Source organism: Limulus polyphemus, unplaced genomic scaffold (genome assembly GCF_000517525.1).
Source record: "Limulus polyphemus unplaced genomic scaffold, Limulus_polyphemus-2.1.2 Scaffold210, whole genome shotgun sequence".
Taxonomy (NCBI): Eukaryota; Metazoa; Arthropoda; class Merostomata; order Xiphosura; family Limulidae; genus Limulus; species Limulus polyphemus.
The window spans coordinates 601,624-620,558 of record NW_013665820.1 but is presented as its reverse complement, the minus strand read 5'-3'; the positions used below and the strand labels follow the sequence as shown (position 1 = coordinate 620,558).

Genomic DNA, 18,935 nt, shown 5'->3' with positions numbered 1-18,935 from the left:
ATCATCAGGTATGACAAAACCTTGTCGAAACGTTGTACATTTGCTGTTATATAAGTTTTTCTTCATTACCCATTCAAGCCGTCTCCAGCCATTATTAGTCTCAAAGTGGGTTCCTCGTCATTGAATTTGAGTTTGTATTGCTGTGGCTGTCTCCTTTGTCTCTGCTGAGTTCTTTGACTATTTCTTTTAATAGAGGTTAGTTGTACTGAAGTTTCCTTGCAGCATCTTTATCAAAGTAGATGGTAGTTTGTGTGGTTTTATTTATCATTGTTTCTTTTTTACAAATAGATGTAGATGAAAATAATGTGAAAATTGTTCTATTAATTTAAATATATAAGAAAGTATCAGTGGCAAAAATTGAAAAACAAGTTTAAACATTCTTGAAAAAATAATATGTCATATGCTTGAGATTAACTATTTTAATAAATAAACAACACATCTGTTTAGTTAAGCAAAGAGCAAATTCTTTGTTTGGTAATTTAAACTTACTTCATCAGTGATGATGTTTTATGAATCTTTTTTTTTTTGATACTGAAACCTATAAACTTGATTAGACAAAAACTCTTTTCTTAAATTAGTGTTAACTTGTAATGGTTATTTTCAATTACTGGGTTCTTTTGTATTTTAAAATGCACTACAGCTTCATTATGTATGCTATTTGATGAATTTTGCACTTCTGTTAATAATTACTGTAAGATCAAACTTGCATATACACTTATACTTCAAAAGTTTAAAGTTATGAGTGTAATACATTCTTTTTTCCAGCAGATTATGCATGAAGCTAAAGTAGTACAAAACAATTTATATCCTTAGGATATGTATCAAATGTGGATCCTCCCTTTTACCACAAAGTTTCTTGCAAACAGATGTGTTACTGTGATGTGGTTATGTTTATGGACAACTGGCCTTCAAGTTGCTTGGGGATTTACACCACCAAATATTATCTTTGTTCTTACAGATGATCAGGATGTTGAACTTGGAGGCATGGTATACCGAAAGATTTATTTGTTGTATAAATATTAACATTTTAAAATAACAATAATAATAATTGATAGAGTGCGAATTCCAATTAAGTAACATAGAATTAGGTGGTATATTGTGTTGAAATATCTTAAAGAACTAGAATGGGTTATTTATCTTTTAGTTCTATATAACATACTAATTATAAAGGTTGCATTTTAGGTGCGGTAAGTATCACTTGCAGTATTCCACACAAATGTGTACACTTTTGATTTTTGTAATTTGTTTTTTTTTTATTTTAATAAATATTACTAACACATTTAGTGAGATGTTGACCTCTGTATGTAATGAATGATGAAAACTATATTTAAAAGTATAAAAATCAAGCAATTTTCACTAAATAAGAAAAGGAAAATGATAAAAACTTATGTGTTTTGCTGAAATTTATTTGCAGTGATTTCCTTTGGAAGTAAAGTAGCTATTTTGTTATAAATAAAACAAATTCACTTTATTTGTAAATGGTACTTATATGTACAGTTTTGCTGATGAATTCAGATTTTGAAGGAGAATACAGTAAATATGCTACTGCATTAAATACTTGAACTGAGCACATGTATCACACTGTTGAAATGCAATTTATTGTTTTAAAAAAGGTAAATGATTCATGATTTTCTTTTTTTATGAAAGGATAGTTAAGGAGCTAATAAAGGCTTGGAAAATGTTACCTGCAACAATGCCAGCTGGCCATAAAAAGGGTTGTGAGATATGTATTCTTAGATAATATAACTAGTCAGTTGATGTGAATTTTTGGAAGCAGCTTTTTTTATTATTTCATTTTTTTGACATGCTGTTAAAGTTTATATATATGTTTGTGATAATTTTCTTTTATGAAATGAATAAAAGAATACAATAAAAACTTGAAACACCATTTGAGCACACTGTTTTTATGAACTATTTTAAACTTTGGGAATCCCATTGAGAGATGCAAAATTATCTACCAGAAATTACTTATTGGTTTATTATCGTTGTGTGGTTATCATAAATGTTGTGCTTGCAGCCAGCTTTTTTTTTTTAATAATTATGATCATTGCTTACAACTGGTTTGAATATTCATAATCATGGTCACTGGCTTTTTGACAACTAGCAAACACTAATTTTGAGCCCTTTTATCAGTGTTTGTGAACTATGTGACCACTAGGATTGAGAGCAAAGTTATTTAACTTAAATATATTGATTCAGTAGTCTACAAGAGAGGAAATTAATATTACAAATTGGAAATCCAATAAATTATAATAAGAAAAGAGTTAAATCCTACAAATCAGAAAAGTACAAGAGCTCATAAAATGTTTCATGTGTTTTATTTATGTATGCATATTTATAATCATAAGTCTAACATAGAATAATTACAAACTTTAAAACACATTTTTAACTAAAACTATTTGTACTTAACATTAAATATATTTTACAACTTATTAAAAAACAAAAAATAAATTCACCTTCCTAGATGCTATAATCTGTAATTTACATGTGTATTTGTTAGCTTAATGTGATGATTTTTTTGTATCTAAAGAATGAGTTACTGTTACAGGAAGGTTATACTGAATGGAAATTTATTACAAGCTTGTTTATTATATACTTTAAAAGATTAATGTCTTGTTATGAGAATATTTGCATGTATGTCATGGTAAGTGATTGCCAAGTGCAGTTTTAATACATTTCAGGAACCCATGCTAAAAACAAGAAAACTTCTAGAAGAAGGAGGAGTAACTTTTGAAAACATGGTAAAAATATTTCTTTGTCATTTATTCTTAGTACTCATGTAGGAACAATGTAAGAACAAAAATTTTGTATATATATATTCGTTTGTAAAGTACCATTCAATCAATTGGCTATTGTGTTCTATACACAAGGTATACATTATTGTTATTCAAGTTAAGCACTGGATCAGATATTTAGATGTGATAACTAACTTTTGTATCAATGAAGTGCTATGTTTCAACTCTCAACATTGTGCTGTTTCTTGCTCATGCTGGTGCCACTTTCTTTCCTTCACTTTGTGATGTCATCCAACTTACTCTTGGTTTTGAAATCCATTTCTGTATATGAGATGGTCTCTTCCATTACTTGTTTATTCCCACACTTCAAGAAATTCATTCCATTTTTGACAATTGTTTTATTCACTCACACATTTTATATGTTTTTGTTTGTGTAATTTTTTTTCATGCATGTGGTCTGTTACAGGTTTTAGTAGTTTGGTAAAAATTTGCCATGTCTGTTGAAGGTTTTGATCTTTAAAATGATTTCTCATCAATCTGATTGTTTGGTTACATTTCTGACAAATAGTAGTTGTCAGTTCAGGGTTTCAAGCTCTTTTTTCATACAGATATGTTGAATTTTTATGTTTTTTTAAAGTAATTTCAAAATTCATAGATATTCACCTTTTTATGAACACACCTTTCCTTCCATCACTGTTTAAAACTCAAAAATTAAAATTTGTCACTGCTTTCCATAATTGAAAGTATGCTCAACTGTTATTCTTCTATTTAATTCTGTAAAGTATCTTTTCTAGTTTAATATTTATTTCTTTTTTAGTATTGAGATATTATTTTTTGTTCAGCATAACGATTTGATATTTTAAAAACTTAAAATTTAATACTAAAAGGCATGTTCATACAAAGGAGAAAGTAGAATCAGTTGTAAAGTTCTTTAGAATCTTATAAACCATATCTTTTAACAAACCTAGACTATTATGATTCAAAATTTTCTATGATTTTAAAGTACTGTTATGATTAATTATATTTTTTATGAACTTCCATATGACATTTTAATTTTTCCAGTTTTGTTGATAAAAATTTCTGTTTTGTTTTTGCTAAAAGTTATTTTGTATAAGTTTTTAAAAATACCTTATTTTGATAAGAGCATTTGAACAAGGTCCATAAAGCTAGTCTTAAATAAAACATATTTATCGAAAAAAGCATTTCATTAAAGAACTGAAAAATATCATATGAATGCTTCATTTACATAGTTATTAAGAAAAAAAAATTTTTTCTGTATTTTTCACTGTAGTTTGTTACTACTCCACTCTGTTGTCCAAGTCGATCTAGCATTTTGACTGGGCAGTATGTCCATAACCATAGAGTAGTGAACAACAGTGTTAGTGGCAACTGTAGTTCTCAAAATTGGCAAGCTAGTCTAGAGAAAAAGACATTTATTACTTATCTAAAAAAACAAAACTACACAACTTTTTATGCAGGAAAATACTTGAACCAGGTTAGTTGTTTTCCAGTTGAACGTTTTTGTAAGATACCTAAGCTTTTTTTTTTCCTGATCATGTTCTAATACTAGAGTTTTTTTTTATAATAATTGAACCCAAATGATAAAATTTGAATTATGAATTAAACAAAAGTTGGTCATAATCACATTAGTTAGTGAATATTATTTCTGTTATGATGTTAATAATTATATGTCAAAAAGTAAAAGTGGTATCAGAACCATAGAAACTTGAAAAATTATTAACAAACTGTGAATAATGTAAAAACAGTGCAAACTGGAAAGTTCTTTTTTAAATATATGTTTAGAACAAATTCATGTAAAAAATACATGACAATCTTTATATAACTTGTTTTCAACTTCATTAATAAATATAAAAAAATATTATTAAAGCAAAATCCCAAAATACAAGAATGCACTTTTGACTTTGAATTAAGTTAATCAAAATTATCGTGTTTCATAGTATGGCCGTCATAGTGTTGGAGGTGTTCAGCACATTCCACCAGGGTGGGACACTTGGATTGGGTTGGTATGTAGATATTGTTCTTTTTACTAGAATCTTATATGCCGTGTATCTGCTTGAAACCTTGTGTTATCTAATATTGAAACCTCAATTAATATTTCTAGACAAGTACAATCCATAAAAATGCCAAAAAAATAATGTTTTCTCAGTATTAAATTATACTGAAACACTATTTGCTTTAGTTTAAAATATTTTATCTAGTTGAGCCACTTCAGTTGGTAAAACAATTTTTTTGCTATTGTACATACTGTATTGACTGTCTTATATTATTATTACACAGATTAGTAAACTTGTTTTCCATTCTAAATGTTTTCTCATTAGGTTAACACAGTTTGAATTGCTGAATATCACTTTCCATTCTATTTGTTTCAGTATCAAACTGACATTAGTTGGATTCCATGAGTACTGCCCTCTATTCTAAAGCTTTCATCATCAGTCTAACACAATTTAACCCTTTCTGGTCCAGAGTTCATTTCATGTGTTGAGTGCACACCTGCATATAAAATTTAGATATTTAAATAAAAATAACAATTTTGACCCTATCTCAACAATTACTTTCTCAAAATATTTTTGAATTGGTAACTTGTCACTTTGTACATTTGTTTTGTGTAATTCACAAATAAAAATGAAAAAAATAGTTTTAAATTATAAGACACCTATAGATTTTTTTTAGAATTTTTCTGCCCATCACAAAGTATATTTTTTATGTGTACTAAGAAACAATCATAACAACTACTAATATAGCTCAGCTCTGAAAATAGGTACAGACAAAGATGAAATATTATTGGGAGCAAATTATATACCATCTATATCAATGTAGAATTTTATGATTAGCAACTTATGGCTTGTAGGAAAATGATGAAATCTACCTCCTGCAGTGAACAATGAAATTTATTTTTTAAAAATTAGAATATTTATGAATAAACCACAGATCGGGGAATGTTTTATAGTTTGCTTAGATGTTCTTTTAGTTTCTAAAAATGTTTTTATGTTAAAATATATTTATTCAAAACCGATGAAAATTTTCTACTATGATAGGATATCAAGTAAGCTTTATTAGATTTAGAGAATATGGTAGGTGATGGCAAGATATTCTGATAACTCAAATGCGATTTATATTCTTATTTATTGAATATTATTGTAATCAAGATTTAAAAAAAATTGAAACTTTAAAATGAAGGGAAATATTTTTAATGTTTTTTTTAAAATAGTCCCCACAACAACTTTTTGGAAATTTCACAAAATTAAAAATATGGATTAACTAATTCAAATTATATAAATTTTTTAAACCAAAACTAAACACTTTTTAGTAAGTTTATTCTAAGATTCATGCAATTTGACTAAGTATTTCTGCTTTGATTAGGAAAAAATCAAGGGTTACAGTGAGATCCAGAAAGGTTGAATTTACTAAATATTACTTTCCATTTTATGTGTTTCATCATTAGGCTGACACAACTTATGAGACATAATGTATCTTTATTTTTTGAATCATAATATAAACTATCATAAAAATTGACTGCAGTATAAATGAAGAAAAAAGGTTTTAATATTTTTCATATTCATTTCTATTCATATTACAGTAGAGAATAATTTTTTTGTTCTTAAATTTGTATTCTTTAATTTGGAGAATTACAGAAAGTAGTAAAAATATCATAATATAACTGACAATTTGTTATGTAGTACTAATATTATACTATGGCAATAGTTTTATTTTGTTTTATTACAAATTATGTGAAATGTTAAACATTACAAAAACTGTTTTGTGAAATTATCTAGATTTTAATTATTTAAAATATAAAAAATAGATACATATCTTCATGATAATTGACTTTGTTTTAAGAGTTTAGTACAGTGGAATTCAAATTCTTGTTCAACAGAAAAGTATTAAGATTTGTAAAGGCATCAAATACATGGAAGGTAATGGAAAATAAGCAAACAAAACTAAAGAAAAATACAAATTTTTAATAGCACAAAACATACATTTGACTAATGGGGACTTTAACAAAGCTGGTCAGATTTCTAGCTTTGTTTCATAAATTTCTGTCTACAGGAGTAGTAGAAAATCATATCGATACAAACTAAGAATTCTGATATGGTACATTACCTCTTCTCACATAAATAGTTATTATTGTTCAGTGCTGCCCTCTATATACAAAAATATTTTGTGTATGCCACAAGCCTTGAAGCTCCCACCCATCTGTAATTGACTTATTCCAATGTGTTTTGCATGCAAATCATTATGTGACAAAACCCACACCAATAAGAGTGTGATATATTCTATTGATGCATGTGACTCCTATTCAATTCTACCAAACTATCACTTCTTGTTTGGCAGTACTTGTGTCAAGACATTTTTTTGTGCTCTTTGTATTGTATGACTTCGTGAATTCAATTAGTTTCATTTCTGAAGTGGAATTTCTTCATTATTTGTTTTATTATATTTACATAGTTGATGAATTTTTCTGTCAATGTAATTTCTCATTCTTTTTTTTTTCTCACTCTCAAATTTTTCTTTTTCCATCCATTTGGTACATTTGCCATCTTTGGTTCTCACTTTACACACGTGGTTTCTCTGTTGTTGGGATCTCTTGAGTAGAGATGCACCTTGTTCCAGGTTCATTTACTACTCCCTTATCTCATAGATTTACGTATGGCCCTTTTTTATTCAGCAGTATGTTTTTGATGATGTGCCTGAGACTTTGGAATCATGTATGGAGTCAGTGTTTCAACACTCTACCTTTACCTCTTTGGTTGCCTGTTTGTTGTAGTCGTAGCCGAAACAGGCTTCTATTTCTCTTTCCTGTCCTAGTCCTTTTCAGCCTTTACCCATTCCTCCCTCCAGGGGTTCCTCAACTCGTCATTTTATTCAATGTAGATAGTCACCAACAGTACCAGTGAATACCTGGTGGGTTCTGGTCCTGTGGGAGCTTGCTTGTCTGAATTTGTAACCTCTTTGGCAACCTTTTGCCACAGATCCATGTGTTATTTGAGTTTTTATCTGAGGGACTTGTCCTACAGTTCCCCCCCCCCCTCCTTTGTCATGGGTACCCATTTCCTGGAGCTTTTTGCTGTACATTGTGGTTTGGTTCATTTTCTCCATCTGGTCAGAAATCATGAGGTAATGATCCATTCCAACAGTTCTACAGTGGTTGCTTATCTCAATCACCCAGGCGGCACCCATTCTCAATCTCTATGTTTTCATACTTTGGGTCTTCTTTTTTGAGCTCACATGCTCGATATTCATATCATTGTGTGTCATGTTCCAGGTGCTTTCAGTCTTGTTGCAGATTGGCTTTTTTATTCAAATATAGTCTATCTGATGGAGTGGTCTCTTGTTTTCCAGTGGCTTTGCCTTCAGTGGAGTACTCCTCACTTTGATGTGTTTGCCACATCCCTCAACACCAAATTGCCTTTGTTTTGGTCCCTGGTTCCTCATGCTCTTGATCTGGCTGTAGATACTTTCAGTTAGGATTGGACCAACAAACACCTGAATGTCTATTCTCCCATTTGCAGGGTGATTTTGATTATCCATGCCACTCTATATCAGGTCCTTCTGATTGCTCCTTACTGGCCAGCTCAACTGTGGTTCTTGCTGCTACTCCAACTCCAAACTACACCACTGCTACCTCTTCCTCTGACTCCATCCCTTTTTCATCAATCACGGTCATTGTTGTTTCATCCAGCCCTTACTGTCCTACATCTTCACACCTGGTTTTTATCCAGTTCTTGGCCAAGAGATCTGGTCTGTCCCAATGGGTAGCATTTTTTCTTGCTAATTCAATTCTCTCTTCCCACAGAGAGGTTTATCAACGTAAGTGGAATGTTTTCCACCATTGGTCTTTGGGTCATTGGTTTCATCCACTCCACCCACTGTTCCTCATATTGCAGATTTCCTTACTTGGCTTTTTGATCGGGGGGTCTTCTATCTTCTCGATCATGGGTTATTAGGGTGCCTTGTCCCACACTTTTGTATTTTCTGGTACTGTAGAGTGTTTACCTCTCCTACTCTTTCCCTGTTGAGACATTCCTTCCAAATTCGTTGTCCACCTCTCCCTTAAGACTTGATTCCTCCTCTTAGCCTGTGGATGTCAGAGGTTAGATTTATTTGCCATTGACATTTCACGTATTCTTTATCATTCCACAGGTATTCTCTTTTATCCAAATCATTCTTTCCTCCCCAAAACTTTGGTGGCTTGAGAAGGCAACTTCTCCTTTTTGTTTATTTCTCTTTCTTCTATTTCCCACACCTTTATTCTCTGTCTGATATGGATAGGCTTGTAGGTTTATCCTCACGATATGTTTGCTTTTTTAGTTTGCTCGGCCCTGACTGTACTCACCATGGACTACATGGGTAAAGCAGAAGGGGATAGTGCCCATCCCTGCCATGCCTTGTATTGAATAAATTGGTATGGTCTGCTTTTCAAAATAGGGTTTAATGGTCACCCATTGCACTGTCTCTGGTGTTGTTGATCCTCCAGGCTCTCCACCACACTTTCTCCCCCCTTTTTAACTTGTGGAGTTGGAGAGTCCTTACAACTTTACATTTCCAAGCTACTGGTGTGGTGGACCATGGAGGCACCCTCCTGAATGTGTTAATGAAATACATATAATATATATATATATATCATATACCTAAATGATTATAAAACTATTCAGTTGAGAGTAGGGCAGTGGTGTTCTGCTGGTGTAGATGACGAGATATCTTCCACTATGTAACACTGAAGTGAGTTGTCAAAATTGCAGTAGACCCCTTCGATTGGAATTCCTCATTCTACCCTCACGTGGATGTTGTTTCCCAGTGGCAAGGATTTGGATTTAGAGCTAAACCAGTCAAAATAATATGTTCTCACACATGTATTATAGATGTCTCTATTCCCTCACTCATTTATGTTCTTGTTACTACATCCGTGTTGTGGGTCATGACGGAGGTACTTGCAGATTACTACAATTCTTTCCCTTCCACTATCTCTCAATGTTCTTATTATTTTGAGGATTTTAGTACACTTGGGATGGTTCCTGTCATTTTAAATTTGAGTGATATGGTTTACATTACACAGATATCTTTTTGATGCCAGATGTTGGATTCCTGGATTGATCAATCAATTTTTCACATTGTTATCATGTGCCCCATTCATGGGTTGGGGGTATGAGATTCCCTCCATTCTCATAAACTTGAGGTGAAGAGGGTATGATCCTCTTTCCTACCCCACATGGATGTCGGTTTCCAGCAGCATGGGTTTTGGATATAGTTGACTTGCCGTGTATGGCCTGTCATGCTCTAGCTGCTCTACACCTAGGGGCACATCCTTTTAATCTTACCTACTTCTATGTTTTCTGGGATTGAGTTTAATAAATGTTGTATGGTTCAGATCCAAATTTTGCCATAGTTCTCTTCCACTTGGATGTGCTCCTCCGTCTTTTCACCCATATATTCAACATCTTTCCACAATGAGCGAAGAGTATACCTGATTCAGAAGTGGTGCGGTCTCCCACGTTTGATCTTCAACTCCGAAGATCTCCTCTTAGGGAGTGTTCTTAGGACACTTTTGAAGGATGTGTCTTTCTTTCCCTCGCACCAGTCCCTCCACCTATTCAATGTGGGATTCTAGCTACTTACGTGAGAAGAGGTAATGTATTGTATCGGAAGTTATAATTTTCCTGTACTGAAAATGTATTTCGGATAGGTACTTTCACACTTCCCACACTTCTTCCCCACTGAAAACTGGTGCTTCCATCTTCTGTCAAAACTCGAAGTGATAGTTTGGTAGAATTAGATAGAGGGAGTCACATGCATCAAGAGAGTGTCACACATTTATTGGTGGAGGGTTGTCCCATGATGATTTCTAGATAGGTGGGAGCTTCAAGATTTTTGGCATGTGCAAAAATTTTTTTTATATAGTGGGCAGCATTGAATGAGAATAGCTATTTTTGTGAGAGGAGGTAAGTACCTAACGGAAATACATTTTCAGTATAGGAAAATTATAACATTGGGAAGAATCATAATGATACCACATTAGTAAGTTGTACAAAAATCCTATTTCATCATCCCACAATTCTATATTAATTTTCCCATGTGAATTAATATTGCCATTATATATTCAAAGAAAATAAACTGCCATCTCAAAGTAACTGTCACGAGTCTGTATCACCCCTTGAAATGAGTATGAAATCACTCTAGGAGAGTATGACCAGAAACAGGGTAAAGCAAATGTAATCTTTATTTGTCTAAGTTAGAAGATTAGCATAAATTCACTACTTTTCACATTCCTGCTTACATGCAGAACACTTGCACAAAATTTATCTTAATATATCTGAATAAAGAGACATTCTCACTAGTTAGAAGGGTGAAATAACACATTTCCTCAAATGAGCAAAACTAGTAATGTATTCAAAGTACATGTATTTATATTTTTGTATAATAACTGTTATTTTAATATATTTGCATTTTAGATTCTTAAAATAGAACATTTTTGTTATATGTATAATATTTAGTAACATTTATTATACATTTAATTTCTGTAAAAAAAGTATAACATGTTTGTTGGATAACAGGTGCAGAACTCTCGTTATTACAATTACAGTCTGTCAATCAATGGGAAAAAAGTAAAACATGGAAGCAATCCTCGGAAAGACTACTTAACAAATCTTATTGTAAGTAATATATTTCGTATATTTATCATAGTAGCTTGTACTTATTATACTTGATTTTTGTTCTGACTGTGTAGATATAATTATATGAGGTGTAATTAAGTCTAAACTAACCCTACATTAGTTAATAAATTGCAACAAGTTTAAAGTTTGAGGAGAAGCACAACAACCAGACTGATGAAAAGCTGGCTTTATGTTGGCAACTGCAAAGCTCTATAAGTCCTAGTTTCTGCCCATTGTCAGATGGTTTTACATCATAATCTCATTCATCATAATTACCACATGCACTGTTAAATCTTTGTTGTTGTTTTTCTCTGTCTTCTTTCTAATTAGATTTTTATATTTATTGACAAACTAGGGTTATATCATTTTCTTAATCAGTTCTTATGCTTTAAAATTTTAACTAGGTTTTTTCAGTGGAGTATTGCCTGTATTGGTGGTACTTTCCTTTATTGTTAATGCTAAAATTTGTTTATTATTGGTTTGTTAAAATTTTTTTTTAGGTTTTGAAATACTTTCCCTGTCACCTGGTGCATCAGCTGTAAGTTCATGGAGTTACAAAGCTAAAGTCTGGGGTTCAATTCTTAGCAGTAGACAGGGTACAGCCAGCCCATTGTGTAGTTTTGTGCAAAAAACACATTTACTTAGATTTCTTAAAAAAATAGATGTTTTGCTCAATTTTTAATTGACAAGTACAGGAGACAAGCCTTAATAAGTGTTTTAAAGAACACTGAACAACCATTATTATGATCATGAAAAATCTTCTTAATATTGATTTCTTGAAGTAGTATAAATATTTTAAAACTATGTATTCCAAATACATTTCAAAATTTATCAGAAAGAAATTCACTGTTAAAGAAAATTATTATTTTTTAACACAACAATATTAAAATTTCCTTATAATGTTTATACAACAAACCTTAATGTTGTTCACTTTACATATATTCCATTTCAAAAAATCATTGATTTGTATATCATTTTAGTTTTCTCTCTTCTGAAATTCTAAAAGATCTACCTAACACGGAAATATTTATGATAAAACTGATGGGGCTAGTAACCTTAAATCTGTCAGGCTCATTTGTTTGTGAGTCTTCAAGAGAAACGGTATCTTAAAGAATGGCAGTAAACCTCTATTTTGTAAGCTGTACTATTATTTTTCATACACAGAACAAATAAGAGAATTCCTTAATTATCTGATACAGTACTTCCCTCTTCTCACAAGATTAGCTATTATCAACCATGTGCTTCCTTCTATATGCGAATGTTTTTCTTTATGCATGTCTCAAGCCTTCTGCTCCCCCCCTTATTGGAATCAAATGATTCCAACATGTCTCTCATGCAAGTCATCATGCGTCACTTCTCGTTTGGCAGCACTTGTGCTTGGATGTGCTCCTTTGTTTGTTTAAAGTTTCATGTTCAACTTTAGTATACTCACAAAGTGGTTTTCATTTAAATTACTTCCAAGTTTATTAAGACTGTTCCTTCACTATAATTTAATCCCAGTTTATTACAGTCACATTATTATTAATAATTTCGATTTTGGTTGACTTTTCTTAATTATGAATTCTGAAGTTCATGTTACCACTTTGGGGGTCACACCTCTGACTAGCGCTATGTCACAGGCCTCAGGTGCAGGTGACCCAACAGGAGATTTACCAGCGTTTATTTGCGGGGTGATTGAACATTACATGGGTCAACCTCTATCTCCGGACAGCACCCTACTTCCTCCCGAACATGCTGACCCTGTTCAGGCTGACAAGGACTTGGATCACCTATTTCTACCTCCTGCCATTCCATGCTCCTCTTGAGGAGTCAGTTAGGCTTTCTATGGTCTTTTTGGAATTCGTTTCTCAGGTATGTGATGTTTTATCCCTTGCCATATTTCCTATGAACCACATCCTTCCTTACTACATGACCAATCTTCACATCCCTATTTGGTTTTCCCCCTCTCCCCAGATATTCGGGTACATGCTAACCAACTTGCTTCACAATTAAGTGACAGGTTTAGTATGCCGACTGCCCTTTTCTAGATCAACAATTGTTAGGTTCTATTTTACCTCTTTTGGGGGGGCAGTCCCTGAATCTCCTGTAAATCTGACCCATGGCCAATCTTTCTTTCTTTGTCTTACCCTCACAACTCTTTAACAGTCTCTCTATACCATCCATCTCCTCTCTGAGGCTCTCCACCAAAATACTGAGGGGTTTTCTGGGGACCTCCTCGCCCTTCTTTTCTCCACATTGGCTCGTATGTCGTCTTTAGTTTTGGCTTTATATATGTGGTTTCTCTGTTGTTTGGACCTTCTATGTCGTGATGCGACATTAACTCGCATCTGTTTACCAGCATCTTATCTTTGGGATTTACTTATGGCCACTTTTTGTGGCATTACATATGTGACATGATCCCTGAGTCCTTGGAGTCATGATTTGCATCAGTACAACAACAGTCTACCCTTTCCACTCTAGTTGCCCATTTCTCTCGGTCTGAGCCCAATATGGCACCTGTTATAGTTCCCATCTTTCTTCTTCCCAATGCTTTTACCTGTCCCTCCTGCTCAGGGGTGCCTTGTCTCATCGTTTTCTTTGATGATGCATGTCACGTCGTCAACAGTATCGGTGACTACTCAGTGGGTTCTGGTACAGTGGGAGTTCAACTTGCTGATTTTCATCATCAATGGCATCCTTTCATCAAGGATCATTACTTCTTCAAGTTTTATCGGAATGATTTGTGATCCCGTTTCTTTCCCCACCTCCTATATCTCCTATACCCATTTCTTTCCCTCTGTCTCAGGATCCAGTGACTGGCCAGCATCTGTCGGAGGTGGTTCAGGACCTACGATCTCAGCAGCCCATCGAACCTGTTCTACATACTTCACCAGGATTTTATTCCAGACTCTTTGTTGTTCCCAATAAAACTGGGGACTGGAGACCTGTCATTGATTTGTCCCACCTCAATTGATTCATTCAACTGCCCCATTTTACCATGGTGTCATTTCTCACCCTATGGTGGGCATTTTCTCTGTACTTATGGATGACCAAGATGGATGTTGCCAATGCTTATCTACACATCCCTGTCTCAGTACGGTCTCGTACATATCTTCAATTCATCCATCACAGGGTGATTTACCATTTTTGTGCCCTACCCTTCAGGCTTGCTTCCACTCCTTATGTTTTCTGTCGGGTGGTCAGAGCTTTTGCTCACCATCTTTGTACTCTGGAGCTGCGATTCCACCATTGTATGGACGACTGGCTTGTCAGCTTCTTCACATGGCTGCTCGGGTGGGCTGGTTAATCACATTGAAGAAGTTCTTCCTCCATCCTACCTAATATCTTGTCTGTTTAGGTGTCCTTTTTGACACTCATCTTGATCGGGCTCAACCTTGTCCTCTATGACTTTGTTCCATGGAATTGTTACTTCGCTACACCCTTTCAGCTCTCTCACTTTCTGCTCGTGAGGTCCTATGACTTTTGGGAATGTGGTCTTTGATGATGACACTGGTCCCCCTCAGTCATGCACATATGTGATCCCTTCAGTGGGCTCTTCAGAATCAGTGGAACTTTGCTCCGGATCCCTTGCCAGCTCCCATTACCCTTCCTCATACCTTGTAAGACAATCTGCTTTGGTGGTTGGACAAGGCCCATACATCATTGGGTGTCCCGCTTCCTCCTCCTCACCCGGATTTACATCTGTTTATGGATGCATCTCTTCATGGCTGGGATTCATGGGTCAATTACCAAGAGGCTTCAGGTCCTTGGTGCAAGCAAGTCTTTGTGTATCAACATCTTTGAGGTTTTTGAGGTCTGTTGGGCTTTGAACCACTTCCTTCCTATCACCAGACATTGTCTGGTGATGATTCATATTGACAGTTCTACAGTGGTAGCACATATCAATCACCAAGGGCACCCAGTCAAGATCTCACCGTTTTCCTACATTGGATCTCGTATATTGGGCTCACATGCACCATATTCATCACATTGTATGTGTCACATTCTGGATGCTTTCAATCTTGTAGCAGATCGTCTTTCCCACCCTGACCAAATTAATCTGATGGATTGGTTTTTAAGTCCCACAAATTCCTTTATGTTTATCCTCCTATCCAACTACTTCATCGGCTGGTCTCTCTCATCCATACCACTCCATGTCAAGTCCTTCTAATCACTCCATATTGGCCATGATTACATCAACTGCAACTTTTCCCTCCAGTACCCCTTCCCTTGTCTCCCTCCCTTCTACATCAACCTCAGTCACCAGTTCTACATCCCACCATTCACGTCCTTCATCTTCATGCCTGGCTTTTATCTAGTCCTTGGTAAGGAGAACAGGTTTCTCCCATCAAGTAGTTTTCCTTTTGGCTCGTTCTATACGTCCTTCTTCAGTGGAGGTGTATCAGCACAAATGGAAAGTGTTCCACAGTTAGTCCACTACTTGGAGATTCCTCACTGACCAACCTACTGTTACTGAGTTTCTCACATGGCTTTTCGACAGGGGGTCTTCGGTCTCTTTGATCTCAAGTTATCGGGCTGCCTTATCCCTTACCTTTCGTTTTCCTGATATCGTCGAGTTTTTGCTTCCCCTGTCCTTACCATATCAATGCGTTCCTTTCAGATCCGTCATCCACCCAGATGGCCTAGTCTTCTGGACTGGGATATTAATGTGGTCCTCCATTCCCTCACTTTACCTCTGTTTGAACCTATTTCCTAGTGCTCCATGTTTCACCTTTCCCTTAAAACATATTTCCTTCTCCTCTAGCCTGTGGACATAGAAGATTTGATTGGTTTGCCATTGGCATTTCACATACATTTCTGTTCTTTTAGCTATCCATTGTGTATATTATTCCGAGGATGTTATTGCTTTTTGGATTGTTCTGGTCGGTTTCACTGTTTGTGGAGTTGGTTTATACTTAATAGACATTCTTTCAATACTGGATGTTGGGTCCCTGGATTGATATATCAAAGCGAACACATATCATGTTCTGGATTTGGAATGATTCTATATTCCTTCTGGTCTCTTGAATTTGAGGTGAAGATGGTATGATCCTCATCTTACCCCCACATGGATGTCGGTTCCCAGCGACATGGGTTTTGAATGTAGTTGACTTACTGAGTGCATTAGTCACTCTACACCTAGGGGCACATACTTTGATTTACCCACTTTCATGCTTTGTGGGATTAAGTTCCATATATATTCCAGGGTTAGGATCACTATCCTGTCTCAGTTCTCTCCTACTTGAATGTACTTCTCTCTTTTTCTGCCCTTATATTCTACACACTTCATGGATGAGCGAAGAGTATACGTGGTCAGAAGTGGTGTGGATCCACTCATCAGATCTTTGGGTCTCACTCTCTCATTTCAAAGGGTATCCTTTGGACTCTTTTTGGGGGGTACTTCTGTCATTCCCTCACACTGGTCCCTCCTCCTAATCAATGTGGGATTCAAGCTAATCTTGTGAGTGGAGGGAAGTGCTGTATTGAAAGTTATAATTTTCCTATACTGATAATGTATTTCCGATAAGTACTTCCCTCCAGTGCTTACGTCTTCTGCTAAACTTCGAAATGATAGTTCAGTAGTGGCGTATAGAGGGAGTCACATCTGTCATGTGAGTATGTCACACTCCTATTGGTGGAGAAGTGATGCATAATGATTTGCATGAGAGATATGTTGGAATCATTTGATTTCAATAAGGGGAGCTGAAGGTTTGTGGCATGCTTAAAGAAAAAGTTTGCATGTAGAGAGCAGCATTGGATGAGAATAGCTAATCTTGTGAGCGGAGGGAATTACTTATTGGAAATACATTTTCAGTATAGGAAAATTATAACTTTCGAATAGTAAACGTCCAAACATTGAGTTTACAATTAATTATTAACATGATTCAAAAATTGCCTTTTTTTCTTGTGAAAGTTTTTGACAGTGGGACTTGTAGTATTATTATAAGAATGATGGCCAAACTCTACTTTCATTTAAGCAAGAGTAACCTAAGATTTTTTAGTAGGTACTGTCAAATAGGTGCATTTTCTTTAGTGTATCAGTTCAAAATTAGAGACAGCTAGTGCAGATAGCCCTTGAGTAACTTTGGGCAAACATCTAAAAACAGATGTATGTTTAGACAGAGTTTATCTACAGTTACTGGTTCAGTGTGTTTTCAGACTTGTGTTTCGATAATTTTTTCTATTTAAAGATGTAATTCCTAAAAGTAAGAATTTGTTTAGATTTACAAGTTTAGATTGCCTTGCTGTGCATATAATTATGCTGGCTACATTACTAGTTGGCTATACATTAAAATAAGAAACGTGTTAACTCTTTCAGCATGGACTCAGTCCATGGGACTGTCCTCATAACCATTTTCTGCTTGTTATAGTTTTCATGCTATAACTTTTAAATTAGTAAGCGAGTGTTAACGAAATTTGGCAAATTATCAGTAAACATTACAATGCTTTCATATGCAGAATATCAATTTTTTTATTAAGTCTTAAGGTTTGTAAAGCAATGTTTTTCTCATGCCTTTTTTTCTTTTCACATGTTGCCTATCCAACATGCAAAGTAATTTTCAGTTTAAGATTAAAACTACTTTTATGCATAAGAAAATTTTCAAATTTCACATGCGAAATCTTTGTAATGTCCAGATAGTTATCAAATGTTTCTTAAGAAAAACTTTAGATTTTATCTCTTATTTTCAGTAATGAATCTCTATACGGGTTCAGTAGACTTTGGTGCACTCATGTTACCATATCCATTAACATAAAACTGACCTTTGGTCTTTACAAAGTAACCTGTCTTGGCTGTGTTTATGTAGACTAATACTTTGTAAAATACAGTCACATTTCAATTATTATTTATTATATATGTATATAAATTATTGCTGTTTAGAAATAAGTTCTTAAACTTATTTTTCTTAAAACATAGAACAGTAAATAAAGAAGTAAGCAAACAGTTACCTCTTGTAGTTATAACCTTTGTACTTGGTTGCTGCTTGACGTAGGCTGCTAAGCTTTTAAAAATTTTGCATGTGGAGGATATGAAAGAAAATAATTTTTTTAGGTTTTATACATACATTTGAATAACCAAAAATCATAAGTTACTGCATCGATACCATAGAACTGAATTATAATTTATCAATTTTAGTAACAAGGCTGTATTTGGGTCTAACAAAATATGAAATGTCGAGCAGACTAGAGTCTCGACTTACCTCTATGCTGTCTTGTATCGAACAAAGATATAATGACTTGATATTTAAAAATGGCTGAAAAAGTCACTATGGGGACATTCTGACCTTTCAAGTGGTTATTCATGTCATACATAGAAGTAAGTGTATATAAGGGGAGCATTTCCAAAAATGGGAAGAGGTGGGCCAGGTGCCACTGTGTTTGATTCATTACATGAGCAATATCTTAGCAAATAGAAAAGATAAGAGGCTCTTATTTTATATTCTAGCTTGTCAATATGGGTAATTTGAGTTTCTAAATCATACAAAACTATAGACTTAGTATTTTGACTTCACAAACATCTAATTTGAACCAGTGCTGCATTCAACATACCACG

The 18,935-nt window shown here is 34.2% G+C and overlaps 1 protein-coding gene across 1 annotated transcript in view; it reads left to right on the top strand.

Annotated features, from left to right (window-relative positions):
- Positions 1-18,935, top strand: part of LOC106478422 (N-acetylglucosamine-6-sulfatase-like) — a 37,538-nt gene that overhangs the window by 2,027 nt on the left and 16,576 nt on the right. Inside the window, exons 2-6 of the mRNA XM_022382025.1 lie at positions 814-987; positions 2,682-2,741; positions 4,027-4,230; positions 4,694-4,759; positions 11,306-11,417. Coding sequence (XP_022237733.1) covers positions 814-987; positions 2,682-2,741; positions 4,027-4,230; positions 4,694-4,759; positions 11,306-11,417 — 616 coding nt within the window. The remainder of the gene's footprint in view (positions 1-813; positions 988-2,681; positions 2,742-4,026; positions 4,231-4,693; positions 4,760-11,305; positions 11,418-18,935) is intronic.